We start from the raw sequence: 26,762 nt of genomic DNA, 5'->3' as shown, positions 1-26,762 counted from the left end.
CAAATTTGATGACCACGGCGATGGCGCATCGGGTTTAGGTTGGTTCAACATCTTCTCTCGGTTGCCCCCAATATTGTGAGCTCCGTCCCGTTCCCGGTTTTGTTACCCTGCCGTCCCTGTCCCCTGGTGAAGAACCGGGGGAAAACGTGGCCCAGATGATGTCAAAATAAATACATTCTCCAGAACCGCCGATCGTGGAACGTTCCCAAATTGTGGGACAGTTTTTGGCGAAAGTTCAGTACGCCACGCTGAAATGCGATTATCCCGATTCGGTTTCGCCGTCATACCGCCGATGTCACAAGAGGAAAAAAAATATGCCGCGTAAACAAACGCTCGGCAAATAGATCGCAACTCTGCGGACCGCTGTTGTTGGTTGAAAGGTGTCAAATTGCAGGCAAACAGCATATCGACCAGAAGAACAGTTACGTTAAACGATTTCAAACGATCGAAAAAGTTCGCAAAAAAGTCCTACCTGCTTAGGTTTTGTTTTTTCACCACTTTAACAACGTACTCCCATGTGGCCACTTGGTCAGTAATCGTTCGGCTTCGGATTCCGCGATGGCTTAGGGGATGGAACGGAAAGTAAATGAAAAGCAAACGAACGAATGACCACTTTGGAAATAAAAATTAAATCACATCCAGACGACATAAGCGAAGGTAGAAAGGGGGAGGGGAGGTTCATATTAATGAATAATTAATTTATTCTACCGCCCTATCTCAATGGTTTCTTTAATCTAAAGCGTCCAGCCGAAAGCCCTCAAGATGGACGGGAATGAACCGAATCAAATGAAACAACACGTGAGCATGCGGAATGAAAACATACTGAAAAGTCAATTAGTTGAATAAACCATCTGCCTAACTGTTCGCCAAACGGTTCCGGATGCATTTGAAATGAGCCGGGAAGACAAAAACCACCGTTGTCAAGGACCGACAATGGCTAGACCGCCACGCACCGGGAAACTGAGCGCGTAATAAATCTACACCGTTTTCCATTTGAATGCAAACAACCCGCGGTAGAGTTTATTTACTCCTAGCTAGCTTATTATCAAACAAACTCGAGCTTTACTTCTGCCCAGCTGTAATCATTATCACCTTGGAAGGTGCTTCCTCCTCTTTGTTGAATCTACCGGATGCACAAACAAGCGCATCTTGTGTTAGTGTCAATAAAATGTCATAAAATATTTCTCCAGCGGTGATTTGGGATCTTCCTTGGCAGCTTGATGTCTTCATTTTCATCGGGGGTTGGTTTTGTTTTGTTTGCTTTTGACATCAGATATCGCGGAGGTTGTGATAATAATGTACAGAAGATGTCTTGCACTGTTGACGGATGCGGTCTAGAAAGATGTTTCAACTCGAATCTTCCTGCTATAAATTAAATGATTCAACAATACGGTGCTTTCTTTTCTTCAAAATATAGTTTCAAAACCTGTTGATGCTTCCCTAAAGTCAACTCACCATCAGAACAATCTCGTGAGAAGCTTTAATTTATTCCTCAATCCAACGCTTCATCTCGCCAATCCAAATGTCATCTTTTACGAGCCGGAACCTCGTGCAATTCCTTCGCCATTGCATCCGTGGCGGGCAAAAGTTTTACGACTTCCAAGCTTTATCCAACCGAACAACCTCCCTTTCGGCACCGTTCCCGGGTAAAGCGAACCTACTTCCTGCCCGGGATCGTTCCCAGGCCAAATGATTCCTCCGATTTCGATGCTACGTTGCCGGGTGCCTTCTGCCGACCGCCTCCCCCAAAACCACCCACGGGGCGCTCATGACTGTAATCATGATGATCATGATCGTAAAACTCGTCTTTCCAATTCTCGCGAGCGCGCGCGCGCGCGCACGTCCGACTGGCGCAGGCTGGAAAGTCTGATAGTCTGGAGGAAGTAAGCAACGCCCGGGAAGACCCCTGTTCCAGCCAACACAACCAACTGCTAGGCCACGACCTAACTGCAAAAGTTTGGAAAATGGATGGTGGCACTGTCGGGAGGAGGGTGGGGGAGGGACGAAAACTTCGATCTAATTGCACTTCGCCCGCGAAATTGACCGCTGCCTTTGCCTCGATCCGATAGCCTCGGTCTGGCCCGGAGCGGGAGGAAATAATATTTCATTTTCTCCGGTTCGGTTTCGGGGGAAAATGGGAACCATATCGGGTTGGTTATCTAGCTGGCGTACACCAAACCGAGGTGCGGCTGTTGTATCCATTTTGGCTCAAGAAATAAAGCAGATTTCTTTACCTTCTAAGCGCCATTGGTTATCTCAAGTATAATACCTGAGTTTTCCAGTTCCAGCTTCAGTAATACCTTTGAATTTAAATTATTTTTCACACAAAGAAAGGTGGAAAAGAAGAAAAGGTCATTTGCAAGAAAAATATATATCACCATCTAGCCTAGAATATAATTTATGCCAATGGTTGCTTATCTAGCATCAACGCGTGCAGCCAATAACAAGCTTGTCATGAATTAGCCCTCCACTAAACGGTTACACAAATCGTAACAGGAAGCAAAACGATCTGCGTTAATGTCTACCCGTCCGGCAACCCCACTCGGCTGGAACGAGAAACTGGATGCGCCACTGCTCGAGAAAATAGCCCGCGGCATCCGAACGCATCGATTATGGATGCAATCACGAAGGAACGCATGGGATCGTTTGTTAGCACGCCTTCGGGGAGGGAGAGGAAACGAGGCTCCAAATTTATTGCCCCAATCGAACGCGACGCTCCGAGGCAGCAATGTTGTATTTTATATTTTCTTGACACCTGCGAGTGGGTTTTCCAGTTTTGGGCACTCGGAAAGGGGGCTTCGATTGGACATTTTCACCTCGACATTTGCTTAATCGAACGCTTCCCAAACACCTTCTCGGGCGTTTGGGTGAGCCGTCTGGGAAAGCATTGATGGTGACCGAGTGGTCGTCAAATCTGGATCCATTCCATTCGATTTGAATTTCATTCCAAAAGGTGGAGAAAGCCTTCAAACGGGGCAAGGTGCCAAGCGAGTGGCTTCTGAGGGGCAGCAGATGAAAAACGGTGGCCGTGAAAAATGACCATAAATAAAATACTGCCGCTACCGGACGCTGTTCAACTGTGAACCTTCGCTCGTTTCAAGAAAGGGACCATTCTCGTAAAACGCGTGAGAGCGCTATAAAAGTGTCTATCCTTAACTGATACAACGGCTTTCGGGAAGGTTCAAGGCCCCCATACGTTCGAACTTGACCGTGCTGGCTGGCCAGCTTTGCAGGTGTTTTCCGAGTGGGTCGCTGTGCATTTTCTCGTTGTGATTGATTGGAGTGAAGGTGTGATTTACTGCCAACCCGAGAAGAAGGGATTTTTCTTCTCGAAGACGGCGCTAAATGGGGAAAGCAAAAGTTCGACAATCTAGGTCGATGGAATTGGTCGTTTGAACGAGACGTATGCGTAAGTTATTTACTGGATTTATGTTGATTAATTCTCACAACAAGAATGTTTCAAACAAACAGTAAATAATATCGTACACTAAATTAACGAGGGAAATAATTGGATACTATTGAGATAAAGATTCATTAAATCTTAAACAAAACTTCGCCAACGTGATACAATTTTCCGTTAAAAAAATAACATAATTCAACAAAAACCTTATATCAAAAAAAGAAAAAGGAAGGTAAAATTGAACACGCAACTTCACTGACAGAATGACCAAAGAAAGTTACGCAAAATCTGGCATGGCGCTTGACATAATTCCATTGCAGTGCTCCATTGTACGGTTTGCATGCCTCTCTCGTCGGCCATCTCAGGGATTAAGGGGGTACAGTAGGAAAAGCAGATCAATTCGTTTCATCAGGTTCCTTCGGAAGACGCCAGAAGCTTGAAAAGATAAAAAAAGGAAAAAGAGAGAGATAGAGGAACTCCAGATGCAAACGCGTGCCGATGAATTAGGAATCGCATAGGCCGAAGTGGCCGATTGCGATCACATGGCTTTACTCATGGCGTCTCAACGCTGGCGCCAAGGAAGCGGAACTCCAACAACAAAAAACACACACATACACGTAAGCCTTGAGGCAATAAAATAAAACAAAAAAAACAGTCTCTGGAGTGGAGCATGACAAGTCAATTAAGCAACTAGAGTACGCAAATGGGTCTGGATCTGGAATGATGCCCCCGACGATCCTAGCATTGGATGTCTCTGCGATGGCTCTGGCATCGACTTTCCCTTCGGGTACGCACCTGTGCCGAGCACCTAGTGACGACGCGGTGTGGAAGTAGCGGTTTGATTTGATGCGTTCCTTAAACGCGATGGAAAAAAGGGAACGGCCTTATTGCCCCGACGTTGGCCTCTTCTGGAAGTGCGTACAAGATGCCATTTGGGTCGTTAGCGGCGTGAATGGTTTCGTTTGAGGTGTGCCATGTTTTTAATGATAACACTCATAGCAGGCTGTATCTAATAACTTTATTTGCGTCCTGTTTAGATGAACGCCAAAACGAAAAAAGAACTAAAAAGCGAGTTATGGGCTTTTCTGACATTTAGAATAACTCATTACAATGCTCCGTAAACAAATCCGAGATATTTAGAATAAATTTTCCTTGGTGTATGTGATTAACAACACATTTATTTCAAGATATGACACTTTAGATTGCTATTATGGACAGCAAAAATAACATATTATTGTAATTATAATACGCCGTAATGGAGCAAATGGGCCATTCAAAACTCTTAAATAATTAATACATTGTCTTTGATGTAATTTCCTAACCCCTTTAGCCTGGGGCTTATCGTAATGGCATCGATAAACGATGCGTGTTTTCCTCCCCCATCGAAGATTAATGGATACAGAGCGCTCCGATAAGATCTCCAGAGGTCGGTGTGCTGTTCCAAAAACTGACTACAAATTACTTTCCACCTCCATGCCGGCGACTGTTAGCCTAGTCGGTGGTCTCTTAATCTCCAAGACAGTATGACAAACCACAATTGTGCATTTCATCATCATCTTCATCAACTGTTTTTTTTTTGTTTTGTTCTTTCCCCTGACAGAAATAACACTAACCTATAATTTCGTTCTCTGTTTACTTTTTCTCTTTCGGTCGCAGGTTCAACACACGGTTTGGGTTGAGTGACTTTGAAGACCCAGACGGAACGATCACCGGCATTGTCTTACGACACAGGAACAAGCTTGCCGACAGATTTTAGATACAGCCATTTTATAGCCTCTTACGCCGCGGAACTAGCGTGGGACAATGTGGTACTGTTGAGCAAGCAGTCATAGCAAGTCAGTTCACCTTTTGCAACCCTCCCCAGTTCCCTCGGGAGCTGTGCAAAGTTCAAGTAATCTCCGCGCAACTGGAACGTGTCGCCTTAAGTCGGTGCATTTAGATTACGATCGAATATCGCTCGCCGACAAAGTCGAACCCCAACCCGCACAGTTTAGTCGACAAAAATGGTGACCTGTCAAAAGTGGTTGGCGCTGCTGCTGAGCGTGCAGTTGCTAGTGGTGGGAATTCTCGCAATCCCATCGGTGCCGAGCAAAGTGGATCCTGCGCAACGTAATGATGATGATGGTTCGGTGACGCCGCTCGACTCCGACACCGGTGACGATCGCGAGCTGAAGAGCGACGATGACGGGTACGATTTTCTCTCGATCGATCAGCTGTTCCTGAACAATCCACAGTACCGGCAGCTGATCAGCGATCTTCAGGCGCACACCTTCGGTAGTAACTGGCGCCGGAAGCGAGATGTGTCGGAGAATGAGCTCCCTGAGGCGTTGCGCAGTGAGGAGGCGCAAAGTTCACCCCGGACCTCCACGGTAGCGTCGTCGACGACGACTTCCACCGTGACATCGACCACGACGACAACAACGTTGGGCTCGAGTACGTCCACCGAAGCGCTCACGAGTGAAGTGGCGACCAACCGAGACATCACTTCCGCGGCGCCTTCATCCGATCTGCCCCGTGCCGAGGCGTTGACCAGCACCCCGACAAAGTCTGAAGCCACCAAGCCTTCCACCACAAGCGCGGCTACCAGCAGCACAACGGCGTCGACTTCCACCCCCATCCGTGGATCGACCGTCTCGACGAGCGCCTCCTACGGGTCGTCCGGTTCGACGGAAGTCCCAACGGCACGGAACGCGACCCTCGAGATGACGACGGCCGCCGCACCGATTCGAGCGAGCACCCCTCGACGTCTGTCGCACAAAAACGGCTCCAACAAAAACAAGAACAAGCTATCGGCGGCTGCTGCTGCTGCACAGGCCCAGGCGGCCAACAAGCCGACCACCAATGCTGGCGTTGGACCGAGCACGATCAACGTAAACAAGGTCAGTGTCAGCAGCAATGCCGTCGCAAGCAGTAGCAACGGCAACGGCAACACCGGCGGCAGTGGCATCAATGGCCCTCAGCAGACTCCACCGGCGGTATCGATTCCGGCTCCAGAAAATGGCACCGCCTCCGGACCGGCTGGGAACAACAAAGACAAGGTAGGATCTTCGATGACAGGGCAGTTTGTTTTTCCCCACTTCCCTTTTTCCTACCCCATTCGGTGTCTTGCCCAAAGCTATTAATCTCGCCACGCCGATATTACGTTATGTAGCCCCGAAGCGATCCGAGCACATATAGCTCAAGGTTCCGGGTAGTAACCTACAAGGTGAGATGGAACACGGTTGTGGAACACCCCGTTTTTTCCCAACAGCCACGAATGCCACCATCGTCGAGGCGCATTCGGTTCGGGAGAGTTTAACCTAATTTTCGTGCCCTAACGAAGAGATGACGAATAACCAGATATTAAAGCCACACCAGATCGTAGAAAAATAAACCAGTTCCAGCGTTTTCCCGCGCTCCAGATGCTCCAGACATATTTCGTTGAATGACAGTCTCAAAATATTTGGGTCCGGTGAGACACTACTAGAACTGTGGGGAACGGGAAAGCGTTGTTGATTGGATTGTGTACGGCAGGAGTAAAGACCCACAGTGAATTGCCGTTTTATGGACCGAGAGATTGTGTAAACATAACCTCAATAAGAAATATATGGTTTGCACTGGTACAATCTGAAGAAAAGTTAATTTGTGTGGTTGATATTACGCGATTCCCTTGGATAGAGGTGACAGTTTTATTGGTCTATACATAACAACACGGTTTTTATTAGATTAAACTAATCGTAGGCTTAGCAGTCAAGTGGCTATAAATTGTTTCTCGCACTGGGTGGAATTTGTTTCAAGTGCTGTAATTAATAGCAGCATCATATCCACTCACCGGTGGAGTGGTAATAAAATATAGAACAAATCAGCACTCTCACCCACATTACAATATCGGTCGGCGGAGGAAAAAGTAGGTTCCACCGTAGTGCACTATGAGTTGCGGCTAAATTTATAGCCCAGCACTCGAACCTAGCTCGTCCCGTACTAGAGAATTCACTTGCGTTCGTGTTGCCACTCTCGCCACCTCGTCTAACCGAGGGGCCAGTTTTGCTCAGGCCTCATTTAAACCGGCAAACATCAACACACCACCAGGCGGATAGCTTTCGTCGGCTCGGTACGATCTTGTGAGTAACTTACCCGACCAATGCCTTCCACTTCGGTACCTCGTTGAGGAACGGTTCCTTAACGGTTTATTCTCGGGCTGCATAAATCCCAAGCCGAAAATCTTATCCATCCCCCCCGCTGGTGGCTGTAGTGGATGAGGTATTTGCCGGCCAGTTCCATTAAGATCAACTACGCCGGCAGGTAATCCCGTAGGCCGACAACCAGACGCGATCGCACTGATCGCAACCGGTACAGTCTCCATTCGGCTCCAAGTCGACCCCGAAACCCGCGGAGTTTGCGAGTACGGAAGCATCGGAAAGGTTTTGTCCAGAGCGCGATCGCCAGGTTGGAGGAAGTAACCTTCGCCAGTTCGCGTCCGACTCCACGAAGTGGGACAGCTCCATTACCGATCAGCTGGGCAAAGGAAAGTGCCGCCATCACGCGATCCTCGCCGTAATCGCCACGATACGCTAATTAATCGCCCAACTTTCAGGACCGGGGCAAACCGGGCGTGTCCGTTGCCCCGCGAGCCGATAAATCTTCTCCCGGATCCTCTATCTATGAGGCGAGCGTGCACCGAAAGGAACACATCAATCACCATGATCTATCGGTCGGTTTGATCGGCGGTCCGGGTATTTATTGCAGGATGCACCATGTTGCCCGCCGGGAGGTTCTGCAGAGAACCGGAGCGAACCGTAGCAGGTCATTAGAGGGTCCCCCCCCCCCTTTTTCGAGAATGTCTTCCGCATCGCAGCGCAGAACTGGCACTTGGAATGCCACATCGCGTATAATGAGCCGTAGGCGTGCCATCACGGTCAGGACCTAGCCGCGGTCCAGCCTGGTCCGGGCCCATCATCTGGAGGGCCTACAGCGCGTGCGTCGAGAACTTTGCGGTCGTGCAAGAACAACGGCGACGCAGTTGTTCGCGGCACAATTTACGAGAGGCGTCTTTTAGTGGCCGGGCGTAATTTGTACTTAACAGCACTAGCGCCCGTTGAGACACCGTTAGGATTTGTGGTCGCCCTTGTCACTCTCTGCCGACCGCAAACTTGGAATTTGTGTCACTTGGCGGCGTACGTGGGCCGATTGTCCATGGCCGTAGGGGTGGGGGGGAGGGAAGGGAAGGTACCGGGATGCCCTGTTATGAAACGGTCATTATGCAAACGAACCGCAGCGCGTTGCGTTGATGGGCCATTCTTTGGGCCAGACCAGAACGAACTGGAGTTCGCTTCTCTTCCTTCCTGGTTTGGAGAATGGAATCGCACGGAGGCCTCGGAGGGCGTAAACAGTTATTGAGAGCTCCGGGCCAGAAAGAACTCTGCGGCTCGTTGGCGTAGGTCAATATTAGTTCTCCAGTGTGTCGCTGCTACTGTTAGCCATACATCTTCCAGATTCTCGTGAGAAAAGACCTCGCTCGGTCGTAAAGGACCCGTTTTATGTTGCCCAATAGCCCAAAATAATATTCTACCCTCCGCGAGCTAATTTATGGCATGAAACTACTGCAAGAACGGGGAGTTGTATCATAAAGCGTAAGATTTATCACTGAGCTTATGAATAAACAATTAGGGGTAGGAAAAATTCTAAACAACACGGAACAGCAACCTGTTCTAGGTTTGAAAAATGCGAATCTGAGGAAAACTTGTCCACCGGATAAGACATACTTAGGGATTCATTTATCTTCCCATTTCGTCTGAAGAAGAGTTGCGATAATAATGAGGATCAATCTAAAGCTCTTTAACGATTTGACTTTCTTACACAAAACATGCCTCCGATAGACACTTCAGTGGACCATGAAACCTTCCCTCTGGACGCACCGTTAGAACGATAACAATGGTTGCTTCTAACATGACCCCCGAGCTACCGTTCGTGGCTTCACACACGAGAACTTTAGCTGTCCAGTTTTGACAAACTACAACAAAAGGGAAAATATTACCTTCATTTCGAATTTGCCAAACATTCTTGAGAAACGCCTCTGCGGGCAGTCCGTGACTATTCTGTGAGTTCGGTGCGCCATCTCTAGTTCATATAATTAGAGTTCTCTGGTCTTTTACATCTTACTCGCCAATTCTTTAAAACCCCTCGCCTGTTGAGTGTATGGTGGTCGTTCTATTCTATTCTTGGTTTTCTCTCTCACTTGTAACAATCTTCCCTCTCAATCACATGCTTGCGCGCCGGGAACCGGAGCGAACGCTGGCCGGAATATCAGCTCGCGAACCGTGAATTTACCGTCCAATTATCGCCCGACTGGCCGGCCAGCGATGTGGACACAACGAAAGTGATGTGTAAACAAACGGCCACCGGGAGGCCGGACGAACGGGAACGGACAACGCCAGATGAAGATACGCATTTGCGAATCGACCGAGAACGCAGAACGGGAGTAATTGACGGGGCCGCGGAGGGGGGGCCCCCGGAGCTGGGTCCCGATCGGGACAGAATGAGGAATGACCCCGAGCACTACGGTACCGGTCTAATTGGATAATCACCATCCGCAGGAGCATCGGTAGTAACGTGATGGTGCTGAAAGAATCACATTAGGGCCGGCGGGGGAACCGGGCGCCCGGGGAAACCTACACGTTTGGCCCTCCACGGAACGATTTGTCGAGTAGTTCGGGTGGAATTGGGATGGGTACGAAATTAAGCCATTGGTGTGCCATTTGAACGCTCCGCTTGGGAGATACCGGGATACGCTTCGAATTAAATTTAATTAAACAAAATTGGATGATCTAATCAAGCCAGTACCGGTGCCGTGTCGTTCTGCCCGATTCCGGACCTGACCGTGGTATGGATCGGCGGTTAATCAACGTTCAGCCTCCCGGGGTGCGATCGAACATCACTCGGAACCCCCGCGGAATGGACGCTTCCGTCAAGTTCTCCACTGATCCATTCATTCAACCACCTTCAGTGGTAATGATCTTCACTGTCGCCTTTCGTCGGAGAAACTTAAGAACGGCGGGGTGAGGTACCGCGTAGTCATGAGCCCTTACGCAACACATTACCCGGGAGTTTAGCCACTGCAACGGCCCGGCTAGTACAGTTAGTCACAACCACGGTTGACAGTTCACGCCCGTCGCAAACGCAGTTCGCCACACCACGAGCGACGAATTTCCGGCGTTTCTCCCGTGCTTTGTCTCGACGGTGAATGCGGGCCGTAAATCCCGCGGCCGAAGGGTTTTCACGGAAAAACGCAGGAAAATGCTCGTCGCTCGTACGTGGTTCCGCCGGCGAGGGCAACTGGGCCGTTGGCACCATTTCGGTATCGTCACCGACGAAACCGAAGCATCAGTTCTGCATACACCGGTCCCAGGGGGTGGGGGAAAGGGTAGGGGAAGGTCTGGAAAACCTCCGTATGGGGTTTGGGCCCGCACGGGCTGCGCTTCCCCACACTGACACACTTCACACGCCACGGAGGTTGAGCATAAAATTTGACGTTTATCATAAACGCCCTTTGCGAGTGGGAACACTGCCACGGGGAGTGCACCAATAATGGTACCCGAACGTTGCACTCCCATGGGAAACCGACCGTTTCATCGGTGTTTTGCACCAGCAGTCGGAATGAAGCCATCGACAGCCGTTGCTTCCCTTTGTTCTTCAATGACTTCTGCCAACGAACGCAGAACGAAGTGGCCACGATCCAGTTTTTTTTTACGACAATTACAACAGCCCCATCAAAATCACGCCCTTTTTAATTAGTTCAATTTTGTAGCAGCGCACTTTCCCGGGACGTTATCTGTGGCTGTTAGTTAAGTTGAGTGTTTTGCTCGATGGGCGTGTTTAAAGGGCACCTCAAAGGTTGAGGGAAGAACCCAGAGGAGGTATAATAAAAGTCCACGCAATAATTTGTTATGTCAATCTTCTTTATGATGTCAATAAATTTATCGTGTTGTTCATTATTGAGATTAAATAAGAACCTTTTCATTTGTCAATTTTAAAAGATTGAAAACTACTTACGACTTCAAACATCATAAATTTGTTTTATTATTGTTAAAGGCATATAACAGTAATAAACACAACAAGAAAAAGACGAGAAACATGTGATAAAACCATCAAACGATTAGAACAATTCCTGACAAAGATTTATATTCATGCGCAAGTAACAGCACCTGAATTGTTCCACGGAACCGATACATTTCCGATAAGCCCATCATTGATGCACATAAATCAAATTAATCTTAACCCAGTGCACAAATCGAGACCGTTAAAGCCCCCCGCCCGTCGTGAGATGGCTTCATCCATGGAACCGCTAGGCATCAATGCACTTGTCAGCTGCCATCGCCTCGTGACTCCTGTCTTTTCTTTTATCGTTCTTAGCGGTAACAAACGAGCGGGAAGGTCGTTTACGTTCTGATCGATCGGCGCGGAAAAGAATGCCTGAATGAAAAAAAAAACAAACTGGTCGGTTGTAAACAGGGTTCTCGTGGCGGCAGGACCAGTTTCTGGGCCCTGGTGTGCGTGCTTCCCCCTATCGGTGTACCAACATCGATGCGCACCGACGACGTGCGCTTGCGCAACCCTGCGTGCTGCTGCGTGGTGCAACAAATGTTTCTGATTGCATCGGCTGGCCGGTGGGCTCGGTCTGCTGAGAGGAGACCACCGAGGCCTTCCGGCCGCTGATCGACACATCCACCACCGACGTTCGGCTCTCGACGACCGGCTCGGAACGTGCAGGCATCGCGCCCGCTAATAGCCTTCAAACTGCAAATTAATGCCGACCGACGGACGGCTGATGGACGACCGCCACGCCGGGCGATTCCCGGCTGCTCCGGGGTTCTTCGCCTAACCCGTTTTGGCAGCTCATGCCAGCGTTACACAATCCGCAAACCCACGGCAGAAGTTCTGTGCGATTGGCAGTGAGAGTCCGGGAAATACTTTCCGTTTTCCCGTTGTGCGAACAGGTTCATCAACTCAATCGGTAAATGGAGAAAATTGAATTTATCCACCCGACTTGCACGCAAACACGCATACAAATATAAATGGCTGTCTTCAGAATGGAGGGAGGAGAGGTGCGGAAGTTTAATGTTTTCTACGAATCTGAAGCATTAGAATTTCTCTTTCCACTACCTCCCTCGAGGGGTAGCATTCGATTTCAGTTAGCGAAATTATGAATCGGCTCATTGTGCCCGTGATCGAACCCCCTTCTTTCACTTTCCACCTCTTGTGTGATGGGAAAATTGAATTCTACACCGATCCGTTCCGAGCAACCCGGCTGACAGATGGATGCAGCTTATTTACGGTGCCCGTTGAATGATGAGTTTTCTTGGTGCGGCTTTCCCATCCCCGCGGGGACCAATTTCTTTTCTTTTCCAGGAAAAATGCTAATCATTAGCAATTCAAATGGCACAAATATGCGCTCGGTGCGCTTCGTAAACACTCATTCCAATCCATTCCGGTTCCCATCGAACGAATCCGAACGTTGTCGACGGGTTCGGAATGTTTTCGCAACAAAAAAAAACAACCCTTGGGGATGAGAAGTTGACGATGTCATGCAGCTCGCCGCGTCACCTAGGCTCTGCAAGAAGGGTTGATAGTAATGATTATAATAACTACGCGGGAAAAGATGGATGGGTTTATGTTTATCTACAGCATTACCGTTCCTTCCCCGCGGAACCCCGCGGTATCCTTGTACTTGCAATGGTGGTATTCTCGATCGATTAACTCGCACCGCTCGGATGACACGCCCTAGGAGGTTCGTCACCTTCGTCGCATCGAGCTCTTTCTTTCCTTACGCAACGACCACTCGTACCGGCTAAGTAAGCCACTAGTAGGCTCTACTACGATCGGAACAGTGAACGGTATGCAGAAATGATACCCGTTGCACGGCAATATTCCTTCCCAGCACGACAACCGTTATTACCACGTTGGCGATCGGGATGATCGAAATTAAACTTTAATGATGATGGTTGAAGCCACCAGCAGTACCGCTTGTAGATGATGAGGAGCCGGGTTCCGAAGGTGTCCGCACAGGTTTCGTTCGTTCCGGCCACCCGTCGGTTCACACCTTTGTCACCAACGCAGAAAAGTCAATCTTGGGAATCAATCTTCCGGCTTGAAATCTCGGAAAAATGATGCACAATTCGTGCAAACAATGGACGCTGTGAATTCTACTCTCCTCAAGGTGAACAAATAAACAACAAATCCAATGTGTTTCGAGCTGAGCGATGAAAACAAAACTAGTATGACGAGTCAAAAAAAAAGGTTTCGGATGCGCTACCGTTAACTGAATGTTTCTGCAGGGGCAAACACATTGTAAGAACGTTTTCCAAACAGGTTGCACCGTCAAGAATAAATCAATTATCCTCGTCTGCAGCTGTCAGTTGTTCTGCCACATCACAAACCAGTGAAGTGTCGGTGGAGTTCTTTTAAAAAATTACCTAGAATCTTCTCGCAGCATAACCTCAACAAAAAATTGAACCACGGAGGACGGAAACGGTCCGCCGTCCATTGCATGGAAGATTTTGCCATCCGTTGACACTTTTCACGCGCTTTTATGATGCTTTCCTACATCCACGCCAAATGGGCTGCTTTACGATTGTAACGGCCGGAGAGATTCTGCTCCAACACTCCCGTAGCTTAAACATTCCCGTGGGATAGTTTTCCGCAAGTAGTCTAGAATTCTGCGGAGTACCTGGGCGAACGTGCTGCGAATTAAAAAAAAGGGATGATTTTTACACCCCTTCAGCCCCATCTTGCAATGATTTCTATTGGCGGAATCAAACCATTCTCCACCAAGGCCATTGTGAGCTGGAACTTACGAAACTCTCCCAAAAAAAAAACGCAGTTCTATCGTCTGCCCGTGTACCATTACACCAATGACCTAGAAATAGTATCCGCAAGTAACACACCATAAAAAAGAACAGCTACACCTAAACCGTTCCGGAGCATTGCAGAAGAGAAGATCGCGGGCGAAGAAAAAAGCGAACGAATTTCCTCCACAATCACACGGCGAGCCATTGTCCGGCCCTGAAACGGTAATTAAAATGAAATGCTTACCCCGAAATGAGAAAAACGTTCTTGATTTGATAAAAATATGGGAGTAGAAGGGGGGTAAAAATACAGATCAAAACTGGTGCCTTTTGGGATTACTAACCCACCAACCGAAACAAACCCGTTGCGGTGTGGAGAAAATTCCACTTTTCACCCTTCGGAGTGTGGCAACAATGAAGCAACCGAAAAGTTGGCGCAACTTGGCGGACTTTGGAGCTTAATTCTCACCCAACAATGTCTGACGTTTCGGCGGGGAAAAACCCGAAACCCCGCTCCACCCCGAGGGAGTGGTCATTGTTTGGGTCGGGATAAATATTATGAACGCCTCGCAAAAGATTGCGCGCGACCCGACGAGAGATGCGAATCAACGTAAACGTTAGCCATTACTTCCACACTTCCAGCCCGGGGATCGGGTGCGCGATTAGGTGATTAAGATTAAGGTCAGGTGTTCCCAGGTGGTCGGTCGGAGCGTGCGGTGTCCGTTACGGGGAAGTTGGTCAGTATTTGGGCCCTCGGGCTGGGTAGGTCATAAAACCGGCACTCCATCGAAACAATAATCGACGCTTAACGCCACAACGCCAGGGATTGGTGGTTTTTTAAACACATTCACGCACGTTTTTGTTCTCAATCTTATTTCCTTGCGGGAATCAATTACGCCGTACACTTTAACGTAGTATTAAAATGGGCTATTAACTAAAAAAGTAAGACCTGAATAGATAACATTTTAAACATTGTTCAGCTCGTTACCAAAGAGTGACTTGATAGCTGTTCGAACGATAAGCGTCGAACCGCTTTTCGAATAAAATAAAACAGATTTTCCTCTAACCACGTCACACCCTTGAAAAGAAAAAGTAAGCTTACTCCAGTACCACAGATAAAATAAATGCGGGTCGATACTCATTTTTTTACTTTTTAAAGAGGGTACTCCTGACATTAATGCGCCAACCGTTAGCCGTTCGGTGGCAACACACCACAAACCAACACACATTCTGTACTACAAAGGAAACAAAACTCCGGAACGGAACTGATGTAACTTTCTATTTGAAGTTGGATTGCTCCCCTCGTGTTTAAATTGTCTGTGTGGCAAAGTCCGTTGCTTACTGATTACTTCTTCCTCTTCTTCCCTTCCTGCTGCATCAAACTGGAAGCGCAATTTGGTCGAACAAATCGAAGATTTTTCGGGTTCCGAGACATAATGCAATCAGAAGGAACGGCTTGAACGGTGGAAGCAAAATAATAGAGTCATGAAAATTTAAACTGAAGTGTTTGTTGATTTTTCCCCTTCCCCGTTACTTCCACAGGGGGTTGCTCGTTCTTATACCAGTTTATACGCGTTAGATTCTGGCACACAGAAGAATTCCCGTTTGGATACGAGATGTCTTTTTTTTCCCCTACATTCACGTTCTACCCTGGGAATAGGTTTTTGGGTCGATTTATCCAAACAAACCGGAATCTTCCACGGCCCAGAGACGCACCCTAACTGTGGTGATTATCGTTTTTAATCGCCACTCTTCAAATTAACGGTCCACCCGTCCGGACGCGACCGTGTGTGAGACCTTTCGGGTGTGTTGGTGTACGTATTGACCGCTACGACTGCATCGGTGGCCGGTGGATGTAATATGCTGCAGCTTTCCTCGCCTACCATTAGTGGGTCGAAAACATCTCGATTATGATTGGTTCGCTTATTTTTGTGGTCTCGTCAACTTTTTTTTCCCATCGTGAATTAGCATAAAATGGAAGGTAAAGGTCAGCCCAAGGCGCTAACGTTGGGGCTGCAAGTCGCTCCGGGATCTGGTCGATCGGGAACCTATTTGACTTCGTGCAGTAGGGTTTCCCCCCGGATCATTACAACGCTTATAATGCCCAAAGACGGTCCCGTCTCCGAGGGAGACCGAACTAATAGGGTGATAACGATCGTGTTTGGCCTCGGCGAACCTTGGATTATTCTAGCATAAATTACTTCACGCTGTGTCACGGACTCGGGCTGCATAAGGCTGCATTTTCCCTCCGCCAAACGCTGCAGATAAAACAAGAAAAACTGATCGCCCTGATCAATCGGGACAAAAAACCAAAACCCTACATTTGGAACCGTGTACCTGCCCTTAAAAGGAGTCCCTCCTAGGGGTATCGTTCGCCGCCGAGACCCTCCAGTCTCTCCCCCGGACGGCGCGAGATTAGCCACGATTAGGGAAACAGATTACGGGGCCGCACATTTTCCCGCCCAACTCCACCCGGCCATTGTTGCCCGCGGTGGAGCCTTTACCGAGCAAACCAACCGACCGACAAGAAAGCCAAACAATCTAATGACCTGGTTGGCGATCAACAGCTCGCGACGGCTAAATTCTGATGGTTTCACTCATATTTCCATCGCATCGCCCGGCACTTTTCCACTTCGCGGTTCATTTGAGACAAATGCCGTACCATTAACTTTCCACTTCGGCTCCTCCACGACACCGAACGCAGGCGCATCGACCGTTTCGTTCGCCCGCTGGCAGGGAAGGAAAACGGGCCTTTTTTGCGTACGCCCCCATCCCGGCGCGGAAAAAGGAAAACCTCCGCAAACCGGCCGGGTAGTGAAAGTGGATCTGCATAGTTCCCGCTAAAGCACCATCATCGTGGTCAGCGAATCGATAGAATTGACTCGTTGCGAATCCGATGCGATCGAGAGCAACCTCCCGGGGTACGCAACGATCCTGCGGTTTTAATCTCGTTTTCAGCCCGCAGGTTTGGCGGTCGGGAAAAGTGTGTTACGATGGCCAACGACCGGTGGAAATGGGCACGCGAACCGATTGGTCCGATTTTGATAACCGAACGCTAATGGTTTGCACAGTAAATCAAGAAAATGTGGTTTTGGTTTTCTATCATTCCATCATTTCGATTTCAAATGTTTGTTAAGGTTTCGATGCAACACACGTTCAAGGTTTTCTAACAAGACAACGACAGGTTGGATCGATCTATTCAACTGCGTACACTTTCCCTTCATCGCAAACTTTCGATCGAAACGAAACAGAACGTTGATTGACCATAAGTACACCAATCATTAAGCGGTTGATCGGTAACATCCTCCCCAACTCAATACTCCTCAAAATTCTAACACATCCACACGACACACGGTTTGAGAATTCGATCGGAAGTAATTTGCCTGCCATCGAAGAAATCAACTCCTAATTATGTAAATTATCGGAATTTATCCGCACCACACATCGTTCTACATCGAAGCATTGAAATCTCTCAGGTGATATTCACGGGGGACGATAACCTTTCGTGGGGGTATGTTCGCCGATCGCCGTACCGTTGCAAGCACCATCGATGCTCATCATGCAATTAATCGGCGAGAGTTCATTTGCCTGACGAACGAGTTTGAACTCTGGTGCGTGGAAAGTTCAACTGCTTCGTGGTGGAGTTTCACCGAAGCATAGAAAAGATATACATAAAGAATAATTGATAAAAACTGGACCACGAAGAAGCAACTGGCGGTTTCGTGAACGATAGGCAAAAATGGCCACTAAGAATTGATGTACAAAAACACCTGAACTGACCAAAGATACATATTGATGACATTAGAAATTAAACTTGTTAGCATATCTCAGACATAACGCTGCACAATAAAAGTGCAATCCGAATCCTCGACAATAAAAACGGCATTTACTGTCCATCGTTTATAGCACTGATGAATAAAATCAGCGTATCGCCTAGACCTAACACAAAATTTAAACTCACGGAAGACGGAACTGCCATCACTCGTGCAGTGCGGAACATTTCCATCTAATCCATATTCAAACGGCGAACACCTTGCAAACGGCTTCCATTTATTTGCGATTGATTTACGGCCGAAAGTGTGGAGGAAACAGCGCTGCTTATCCTTCCAAGTTCAAGGCAGAGTAGAAAAACAGGCGGCACCGTTTCGGACGAAAATCAGCATAATCACAATGCGAACGCGAAACCGCGATGTCGAAACGCGCCAAAACGCAAGGGTGGATCCGGAGGCGCCGTCGAAAGTCAAAGGCTAAACGATTCGTCTGGTCGATCGTCGACGGCGTTTGCAACATCCGTGACTGAACTGCAGAAAATGCCCGTTTGGACGTTTTTGTTTCCACACTTCCACATCTCCACCGAGACTTAATACCACCGACGGACGGCGCAGGTGTTGAGAAAGGAGAGGAAAACTAATGCAAGATTCATTTCTTCGGCATGTGGCGTCGTCCAGCAGCCTCCCGCATGAAGCTCCGCGCGATGCCAAAACTGGTCCCACCGGTTTCGACAGGTGAAAAATCAATCAGCGAATTTATCGTCTCGTCCGGATGAATCTTTGGTTTTTTACGCTTTGTTTTCACACCACTTGCTCTCACTTTCGTTCCCGTTCGCCCGCGCGAGGTTACGATCTTTCGGGAGATTTGGTTTAGCTTCCCTCCTACCAGAATGCCACAACTAAATCGTGCGCACTAGATAAACCGAAAGCTAAAGCCCGGGAAAAGCATCTGCTAGCCGGTCCGGCAACTGATTGCAGGCTAATGGAAGCGATGCGAGGTCATGGATTGCGATAAGCGCACTTTCCGATAATGCTGCACGGGCGCCATTAGCTGACGGGTTGAGAGTGGCTTTTACGCCCCGAATGCTGGACTTGAACCTGAGATTAGAAAAATGTACAGGGTATGGTATGGGTATAAAAAAAAGGCTCATCCGTAAAATTTCACTTTCACACTCACCAAAGAGCCACCTTTCGACATCTTTTTCTTGCTACTTAGTAAGCTTATTAAGCAACTACAATGTTTGTGTGGCCTAACGCACCCGGTTCACAATTTCTCCTACAAATTTCGTCAAACCCAGGGTCAAGCAATTTGTCTCAATTACTTCGCAGCACGCCGTCCTGCCTCAGCTCAATTAACTCATCATGATTTTTCCTCGCCAAACGAGAGTGAAAAGCATAAGTAATTGCACCGGATAGATTTGATCGAACAACAGCAACAATGTGTAAAATGTGGCATTCATAGACTTACATTCCATCGTGTTTGGAAATCGTTAAATTGAATTATCATTCGAATTAATTGTAAAAGCGCACCTTTTTTCACGAAATTTTTCACTCCATAGAATGTCTGTTTTCACTGTCGATCGGGTCAATCATACTTTTAGAAAACACCCACAATTGATGGTAAATGTTATCGCCCTCCGCTTGAAAAGGTAATTATTTAATTTACTTTCGAATTTTATCAGGAAGAAAGAAAATCACAAAGGTTGCTTTTAACATCAACACCAAAATCATTGCATTGCCACCCTTGCTTCATGCGAACAACGGGAAAAAAGAGTTCTGTTTTCTTCTCCCTTGAAACCAACGCACCCCTAGCTCTAGATCTCTCGTCTCGTGGTGAAAAATGTCTAGTATCACTTGGACCGACTTGTTGACACAGCTTCCGCCGATCGTCAAGCGGCAGGGCAGCGTTGTTGAAGTTCCGGAAAAACAAGCACACAAATAGTTCCTGGTTGCAGCGAAGGTTGAAGCCCTCTTCAGCCCCAATGCAGCTCGCGTTGAGGCAACTGGAATGGGTAGAAGGAATGCCCGGCAAGATTCCACCACGGAACTGGAAGTACCGAGGGGAAAACATGAGCAGGGGAGGGAAGGGTGAAGGAAGGGTTGTTGGGACGGGCGCCCGGTGGGTTGATTGATTGTATGACTGTGGGCGATTATCATTAAACTCAACGTAGCCGCCATCGCCGCCGTCTTCGATTGGCGCCAAAAGACTTCAACGATCGCGCAAGCGAGGAAATCATCCTCGTAGCAGAACCCCGGCGTGCCGATATCAGGGCCGATCGGGCGATTTTCTTGCGTCTATTTGCAGTCCAGTCTCCCTCCGCGGTTCGCCACTTTCACCCACCGCATCATCTCCCCCGGTCCCATATCGATGTTGGACCCTGCGTGTACATTTGCGTGGTCGAGCGTACCTTCCGCGCGCGGAGAGTACTGTTAGTTTTATTGTTCCAACGGACCCTGGGATGCGCTCCGCGGTACGTTAGACGTCAAAGTGTCCGCCGGCCGGTTGTGGTAGTTGTACCGCAGGCCAGGCACCTAGCACGGGGCTGCGCTTGCAAGACAGAAATTTAATGAAATTTATCTATTAACAAGGTATAATTCAGTTAGGCCAGTGGAAGTTGCCCCACGGTCCGGCCCCCAACACGGACAGAGGACCCGGGTGGCCGCAAAAGGGTTTTCTTTTTTCTTCCCTCCCTTTATTTGAACTAATCCACGCCTCTTTAATCTGTCTAGCGGTCCTACAATGTGGCTTGAAAGTGAAGGAGGCTCAATTTCATCGCCACGAACACTAGACACGCGGGTTTTTCTGCAGCTCGAAACCGAACGACTCCGATGAGCGCGGCTGAAACAAGCTGCCCAGCGGACCTAAGGGCTTTTCCGGAGATAAATGAAGAAACAAAATCAATTTAAAATAGAAAATCACAATGAAGAGTTCTTCAAGCGCATTTGAACTGCGTACAAGTAAACGTACTCCGCTCGGTAGCGCGGGTGAAATGATACACCCGAAAACTTTTCCGCAGCTTTCCGCGGGTGGAAACAAAACCCGCTCGCGAAAGGTCTTCCCTCCTCATCGGCGTTCCCTCTTCCGGATCCGGCCACTGAGCGAGTCGGTTGCCCAGGTTTTGATGGTAATTGACTCGGTAACCGAGCATCGGCCGTGCATTGAAGCCATCATGATGCGGATGATGATGAGATCATTAGCACCTTTCTCTCGTTCATTTCGTTTCATTTTGGGTGTGTGTGTGTTTGTTTTTTTTTCCTACCCTTTATCTTAACTTTAGCAGCTTTTCACCACCGCGTTTCTTAGATTCGGCACATCTCCCGGTGAAGCGATCTTACCGAGGGGAAGACGGGGCGCGGGATGGATTGAGCGAAGCATAAACCACGAAGCATAAGTGATGGCTTCGATGGCCGCATTGGCATCCAAATTTAAAAGAAGAAAATTCAACCAAAAGCCAGCTGTACTGCTTGAATGCTATGGGATGGGCGGTAAAAACTCCATATTAATAGCACAAACCTAGTTTCGTCGACTACCTTTGGGTAACTGACGAAAAAGGGTGGTTTTTTGCTTTAAATCCCTCTTCACACCGTCTGCGTTCCTACTTCACCGTCAAAAAGGAGGTAATGGTGACGAACTGCTTTGGAAAATGACGGCGCTTGGCGGAGCTCACAGTCGGCCATCCAAAGCCAAGTCCTCTTCTAACCTATTTCCGGTGGAGGGGAGAAAAAATGGTGCGAGTTCGACATAAAATGATCTCCAGGGAACGAAGCGAAGGCATTGATTATGCTCTAATGAGCAACGCAAGGGGAACTGTTGTTCCCGTGCGTTCGTTGGGTATTCAATTTAGATTTTAATTTACTGGATAATTAGGTTAAAGATGGATTACGTTCATTCGTTAGTTCTGCTGAACGCAAAAAATAAACCGAACTATTTTTTGTTTATTAAACATGAATAAAACGGTATAATTTAAAAATTAATTTCAATTTAAAAATTAGTTTAACAAGGCAAACATGTTCTATAAAAACTTATACATTGATTACAAAATAATGCAGAGGCCAAACGTTGGATTGCGTTACATAAATCATTATCCACTGCAAGTCCAGAAACAATTACGATTTAAAGCTAGCATTTTCCAGCCACATGATCAATTATTCAATTAGATCAGAACCCTGAAGGGTAACATTTATCTGCATAGAGTAATCTACGTGAAAGATCTGAATCATTTAAAGGGGAAAACATCCATCGGGAAAATAAAAGAGGGTAAGGGCGTTATCCAGTAGGAAACGAAACTACCTTAATAGGTGAACCCTGCACGTCATTATCGTTAAGAATCGGAATGAATGTGCTTTTTGTGGAGGGAAAACTAACGATCTGCCGCATCATGGCTACCACTTTCCTTTCGCTGGAATTACTAAAAATGGTACACCTCCGGATCATTCTTCTCCCGTTCCACCCCGTCATTCTAACGGGGTCTGATCCCCGTTTTCAATTTCTATTATTAGCACATTAGCATCTTTGCGCAAGGCTGATCTGAGCTTAACCCCCCTCTCCCCGTCCGTCAAGGGCTCCCATTTCACCTTTCCATCGCTGGCACTTTTCACTTTCAGACTTTCCGACGCGAGAGGAAAAATAAATCTTTATCCACCCGATCCTCCATCCTTCCGCCGAGGGGTTAGCGAAACAGTTATATCCTTTCGTCCGGCCCTCCCCTTTTTCCGCGTGATCATGCACTCATGTTTCATTTTTATGTTTCCTCCCGCAGGTATGCCATCAAACGAAAGCAAAATCAAAACGGGAGCGATTTGTTGTGGCGGGCGAGTTATGGCTCATAGGTATGTTTATGAAAAACCCATCTTTGTACGATCGCAGGGGAAGCTAATGGGAGGCCGGGGGTGGGGGTGTAAGTAGTGACGATCGTGGCAACCGTGGCGCTGCAGCGGGATTAGATTTCACCCTTTTGCGATCGGATACCAGGGAACCATTCTAGGCGCCCGATGGGCAGGAAAGCCATCATTAGCGAAAGCATAAACCGCCCCCTCCGTTTGGCTAATCCCCCCCCTCCATGCTTCCCTCGAGCGGAGATCGCGCCGGCGCACGTGCGTTTATTTCTTGCGTGCGCAAACACCAACCCGTCCCCTCAGGGGATGGCGATTTTTCTTACGTTTGCTCATTTAGATTCCGCGCGGCTTCCCCGATGCATAATTAGAGTGCAAACTCGGCTCGCTTCGAGCAGTCCGACGCGGGGGGAAATGCCGCGAAGGCCAAAGGGCTGCTGCTAAATTGTTCATTTAATTTCTTCTCTGTTTATCTTAGCCCGACCATCGGTTGCGGACGCTCCGAGCGCACGGTTGGAATGAAACGGACGGATTATGACCCGCTCCCCTTCCCCAGAAAGTAATCCCCGCACTCGCCGGTTGGAGACAGATGTGGGAGATCATTTAAGCAAAGACACAAACGGAAGACAACTCTCATTTTTCTTAACCCCTCGCCTCCGGCGCCCGGAAGCAAACGTGGTAGCAAACCTCAACAAATGCCACCGTTAGCGAGTCTTTGAAAACAATTTTAATTAATCCCTTCCGAGCCTTGCCTTGCTAGTTGCTGTTGAGGGACCAATTTCGCCCACGCAGCAGCAGCAAACAAACAACACACAGTACGGTCCGCAAATTAGGCCCGCAATGGAAGAGGTTTTATTTCAACTCGAATTAAACTCGAATCGCGGTGAATGCGCCGGCGCTTGGATTTAAACCCGGCCGGAACGCCGGTAACAGGGTCAATCGCGAGTGGAATGAGCGATCCGGTACGACACTGGGTGGATGTGTGTGACTCGCTTTTAATTGCTTTTACTTTTATCCTAAACAGCGTACAGCGTTTCGCTGGCAATTAAGCCCACTCAAAATTGATGGCGTTTGGCGCTTTTCTGCCATACCAATTTTGTTTAATTTCAACTGACTTTTGAAACCCCTCTCCTTCAAAAAAGGCTTCTTACAATCACAACAGAAACAAGAGAAAGTTTTAACCTATCGACCGGCGGAAATGTAGAACAAGCCGTCTAGGAAACAGAAATGAGGAGAGTGCAAGAATGGGTAATGCGTAGGCGCTGAACGGTGGCCACGAAATTTAAAAGGAGAAACGAAAGAGGAGGACCGGGAAGTGGGGGGGGGGGGGGACAAAAATCCAGATCGTCTTAAGTACTTCGAGTGACTGAAGTAATTCAATGGGGCAATTAAGAGTCCAGCAGCAGCTCGACGCACGCAAGAAAGTGACGACAGCCACTAAACGGGCGGAATGTAAAAACAACGGCACAAAACTTTCGGAAGCATAATTATGTGGCCTCCTACGGTGGACAGCACATGTGTGAGTTTGCGCGTATTTTCATCTCCCGCATGCCTTTGCCTTTTACCTCTCAGCAGGTCACTTGAACAAGTCCGATTTCTTGTCCGAGCGCCGCTACTTCGCGAGACAAAAGAAATCGCTCGATCTTACGATCAATGGCCAGGTTGTCCAGGTTCGCGGTGATATATCTTTCCCCTACCTCTTCCTCTACCCGCTTCCGAGGTGGAAAAGGTAAACAAATCGAGTGACACGTTAAATAATGTCCCCTAGACGTCGGTCTCTGTTCGAGCATGGTGAAAATGGTGATAAATTAAGGACTTGTTAAAGCTGTCGCGTGACTACGATTGCGAACGAGCACGTGCTGCCTGTCGTTGCCGTCGACGTTGTCGAGTTTGTTTGACAAGGGTCGCTGATTCATTTACAAGATGGAAGGGGACAAGATCGCTGAGTGAAGTGCTATATTTTGTTCAGTCGTTGTTTGAAAGATAAAATGTACACGTCGTTGTCAACATTTCTTTTACGCAAAGACGTGTTGATAATAAAGAAAAGTAATGCAATCAGTTTGCTGATCACTCTTCCACCATTGATTGAATTAAATTATCATATTTGCTATATTAAATTACGAGTTATGAAAATTGTATTAATCGATCGCATGTTAGGAAACCCTTGAAATCAATTTTGAAATGATGCGTGCGAAATCGTACAGCTACAGATTCCTCCCAATCACTCCACATTCCAACAACAATGCGGAAGAGAAAACAAATGAACCATACCTACAGCGTGAAAATCAAATAAATCGAAATACCTACGGCGCGCAACGGTTTCCGTTTGTTTGATGCCAAAAAGTAAACCGAAAACCAGAACCCGCAACCGTTAGAAGCGCGCTGTTGGCGCTCCCCGCCAGTGCGTTATACATTTCCACTCCGGTTTGTTGCTCCCTTAGGCCTGCCATATGATGGTTTTCATCTTCATTACACCCCATTGCCACAAACACACACGCGCCCTTCGAGTGATCTGCGAAAGAGAAAACGTACCGCAGACTGAACCCGTTTGGTGTTGATTTTATTTCAACCATTTTTTAACCAACCACAAGACTTACGCTTGTATTTATTTAATGTGTTTACCGTTGGCTGTGCCAACCTTCGAATGCCATCGCCGCTGACCTACCCGTCGGGGGTGATCTCCGGTTGGAAACAAACAAGTGAACGGAAAGTACTCTCGAAAGAATGGGAACAGTTTGTTCGATTTCGACGTGTGCAACGCTGGTCAAATGGTGGACTTTTAAGTTGTTTTTGAAATTTCCATTTCATCTCCAAATGCCTTCGCGAGCAAATCGATCGCCTTTGTTGGTGAATGTTTTCGAACTTCAATCACTTGTACATCGAAGGCGCATGGACGTAGACGCAGACATAGAATTAGCATTAACACTCGAGCGAAACACAGTAGCAACATTCAATCAGCACGAGGGTTATCGTACCCTTTTTCACCCCCAATGGTGCTCCAGTTGGCCGCTCAGGATATCTTCATCCCCTAGGTTCATCACCCGAGCGGCTCGATGGTCGTTGTTCTCGTACCCCGATCGTTGGAACGATAGCGATCGCAGCCGATATGTATCGCCGATGCTAAACATTACTTCCAATTTGCCGTACCGGCGCGATAAGCGATCGCACGAAACGGTGGAAAGCGTATTTGCAAACAGTAAACGCCCGCCAAGTTGGGCTGCCAGTGCTGGCCACCTTGGCGGCTGTTTGGCCGAATGAAACTTGTAGCAACAAAAAAAACCGAACACGTTTTATTTACGACGAATCTTCTGCAGAATTCTGAGGATTTGTTCCTTCGCTCGCCTTCATCAACAAATTGCTGCAACTTCATCCAAACTGGGAAAAAAAATCGGCACGCCATCGAGTAAATCAGAACACACACACACTTTCAGAGAGAAACGTTCGATATCTAGCCTTTGCCATATCCCGCCTCTTCTAAAAAGAATAGTTCTACCACAAGAATTTCCATTCTCATTCCTTCACCAGGCAATGTAAAGGTTAATGTGCGGTTTCTAACCAAAGTTACAATTAAATTATGGTGCGCGGATGAGGTGGGGAGTAAAATAATATAAAGAGCGGTAGGAGAGAAAAGGAACACCAATAAAAATGCAAAATCCAATACCATCGATCCATCCACCCGAAGACGGATTCTTGAGACCACGATCGAGAATTTCTACATACATACTTCTCCAAAGGGTCTTTTATGGGGTGAGTTCTTTGAGGTGGTGGGAGTGATGGTGGTGGAAAACAAATTGCTTTCCCCGAGGGCTTCAATCGGCACACGAACCCCGCTCAACCGAATGCGCCGTGTGGAACGATTTTCTTTAGATTAAAATGCTAGCTCGGTTGGAGGACCAAGGAGCTTCGAGCGGACGCATTCTTCCGTGGTGCATACGATTT

At 47.8% G+C, this 26,762-nt stretch overlaps 1 protein-coding gene across 1 annotated transcript; it reads left to right on the top strand.

Annotated features, from left to right (window-relative positions):
* The first annotated feature begins 5,403 nt into the window (after window positions 1-5,403).
* On the top strand, window positions 5,404-24,556 carry LOC131258575 (uncharacterized protein DDB_G0271670). Its single transcript, XM_058259927.1, has 3 exons — window positions 5,404-6,438; window positions 7,974-8,112; window positions 24,399-24,556. The coding sequence occupies exons 1-3, from the start codon at window positions 5,404-5,406 to the stop codon at window positions 24,554-24,556; spliced, it is 1,332 nt and encodes a 443-aa protein (XP_058115910.1).
* The last annotated feature ends 2,206 nt before the right edge of the window (window positions 24,557-26,762 follow it).

This window comes from Anopheles coustani, chromosome 3, assembly GCF_943734705.1.
Source record: "Anopheles coustani chromosome 3, idAnoCousDA_361_x.2, whole genome shotgun sequence".
NCBI classification, from domain to species: domain Eukaryota; kingdom Metazoa; phylum Arthropoda; class Insecta; order Diptera; family Culicidae; genus Anopheles; species Anopheles coustani.
Note: the sequence above shows the minus strand (reverse complement) of the source record. Positions and strands in the feature narration are given on the sequence as shown.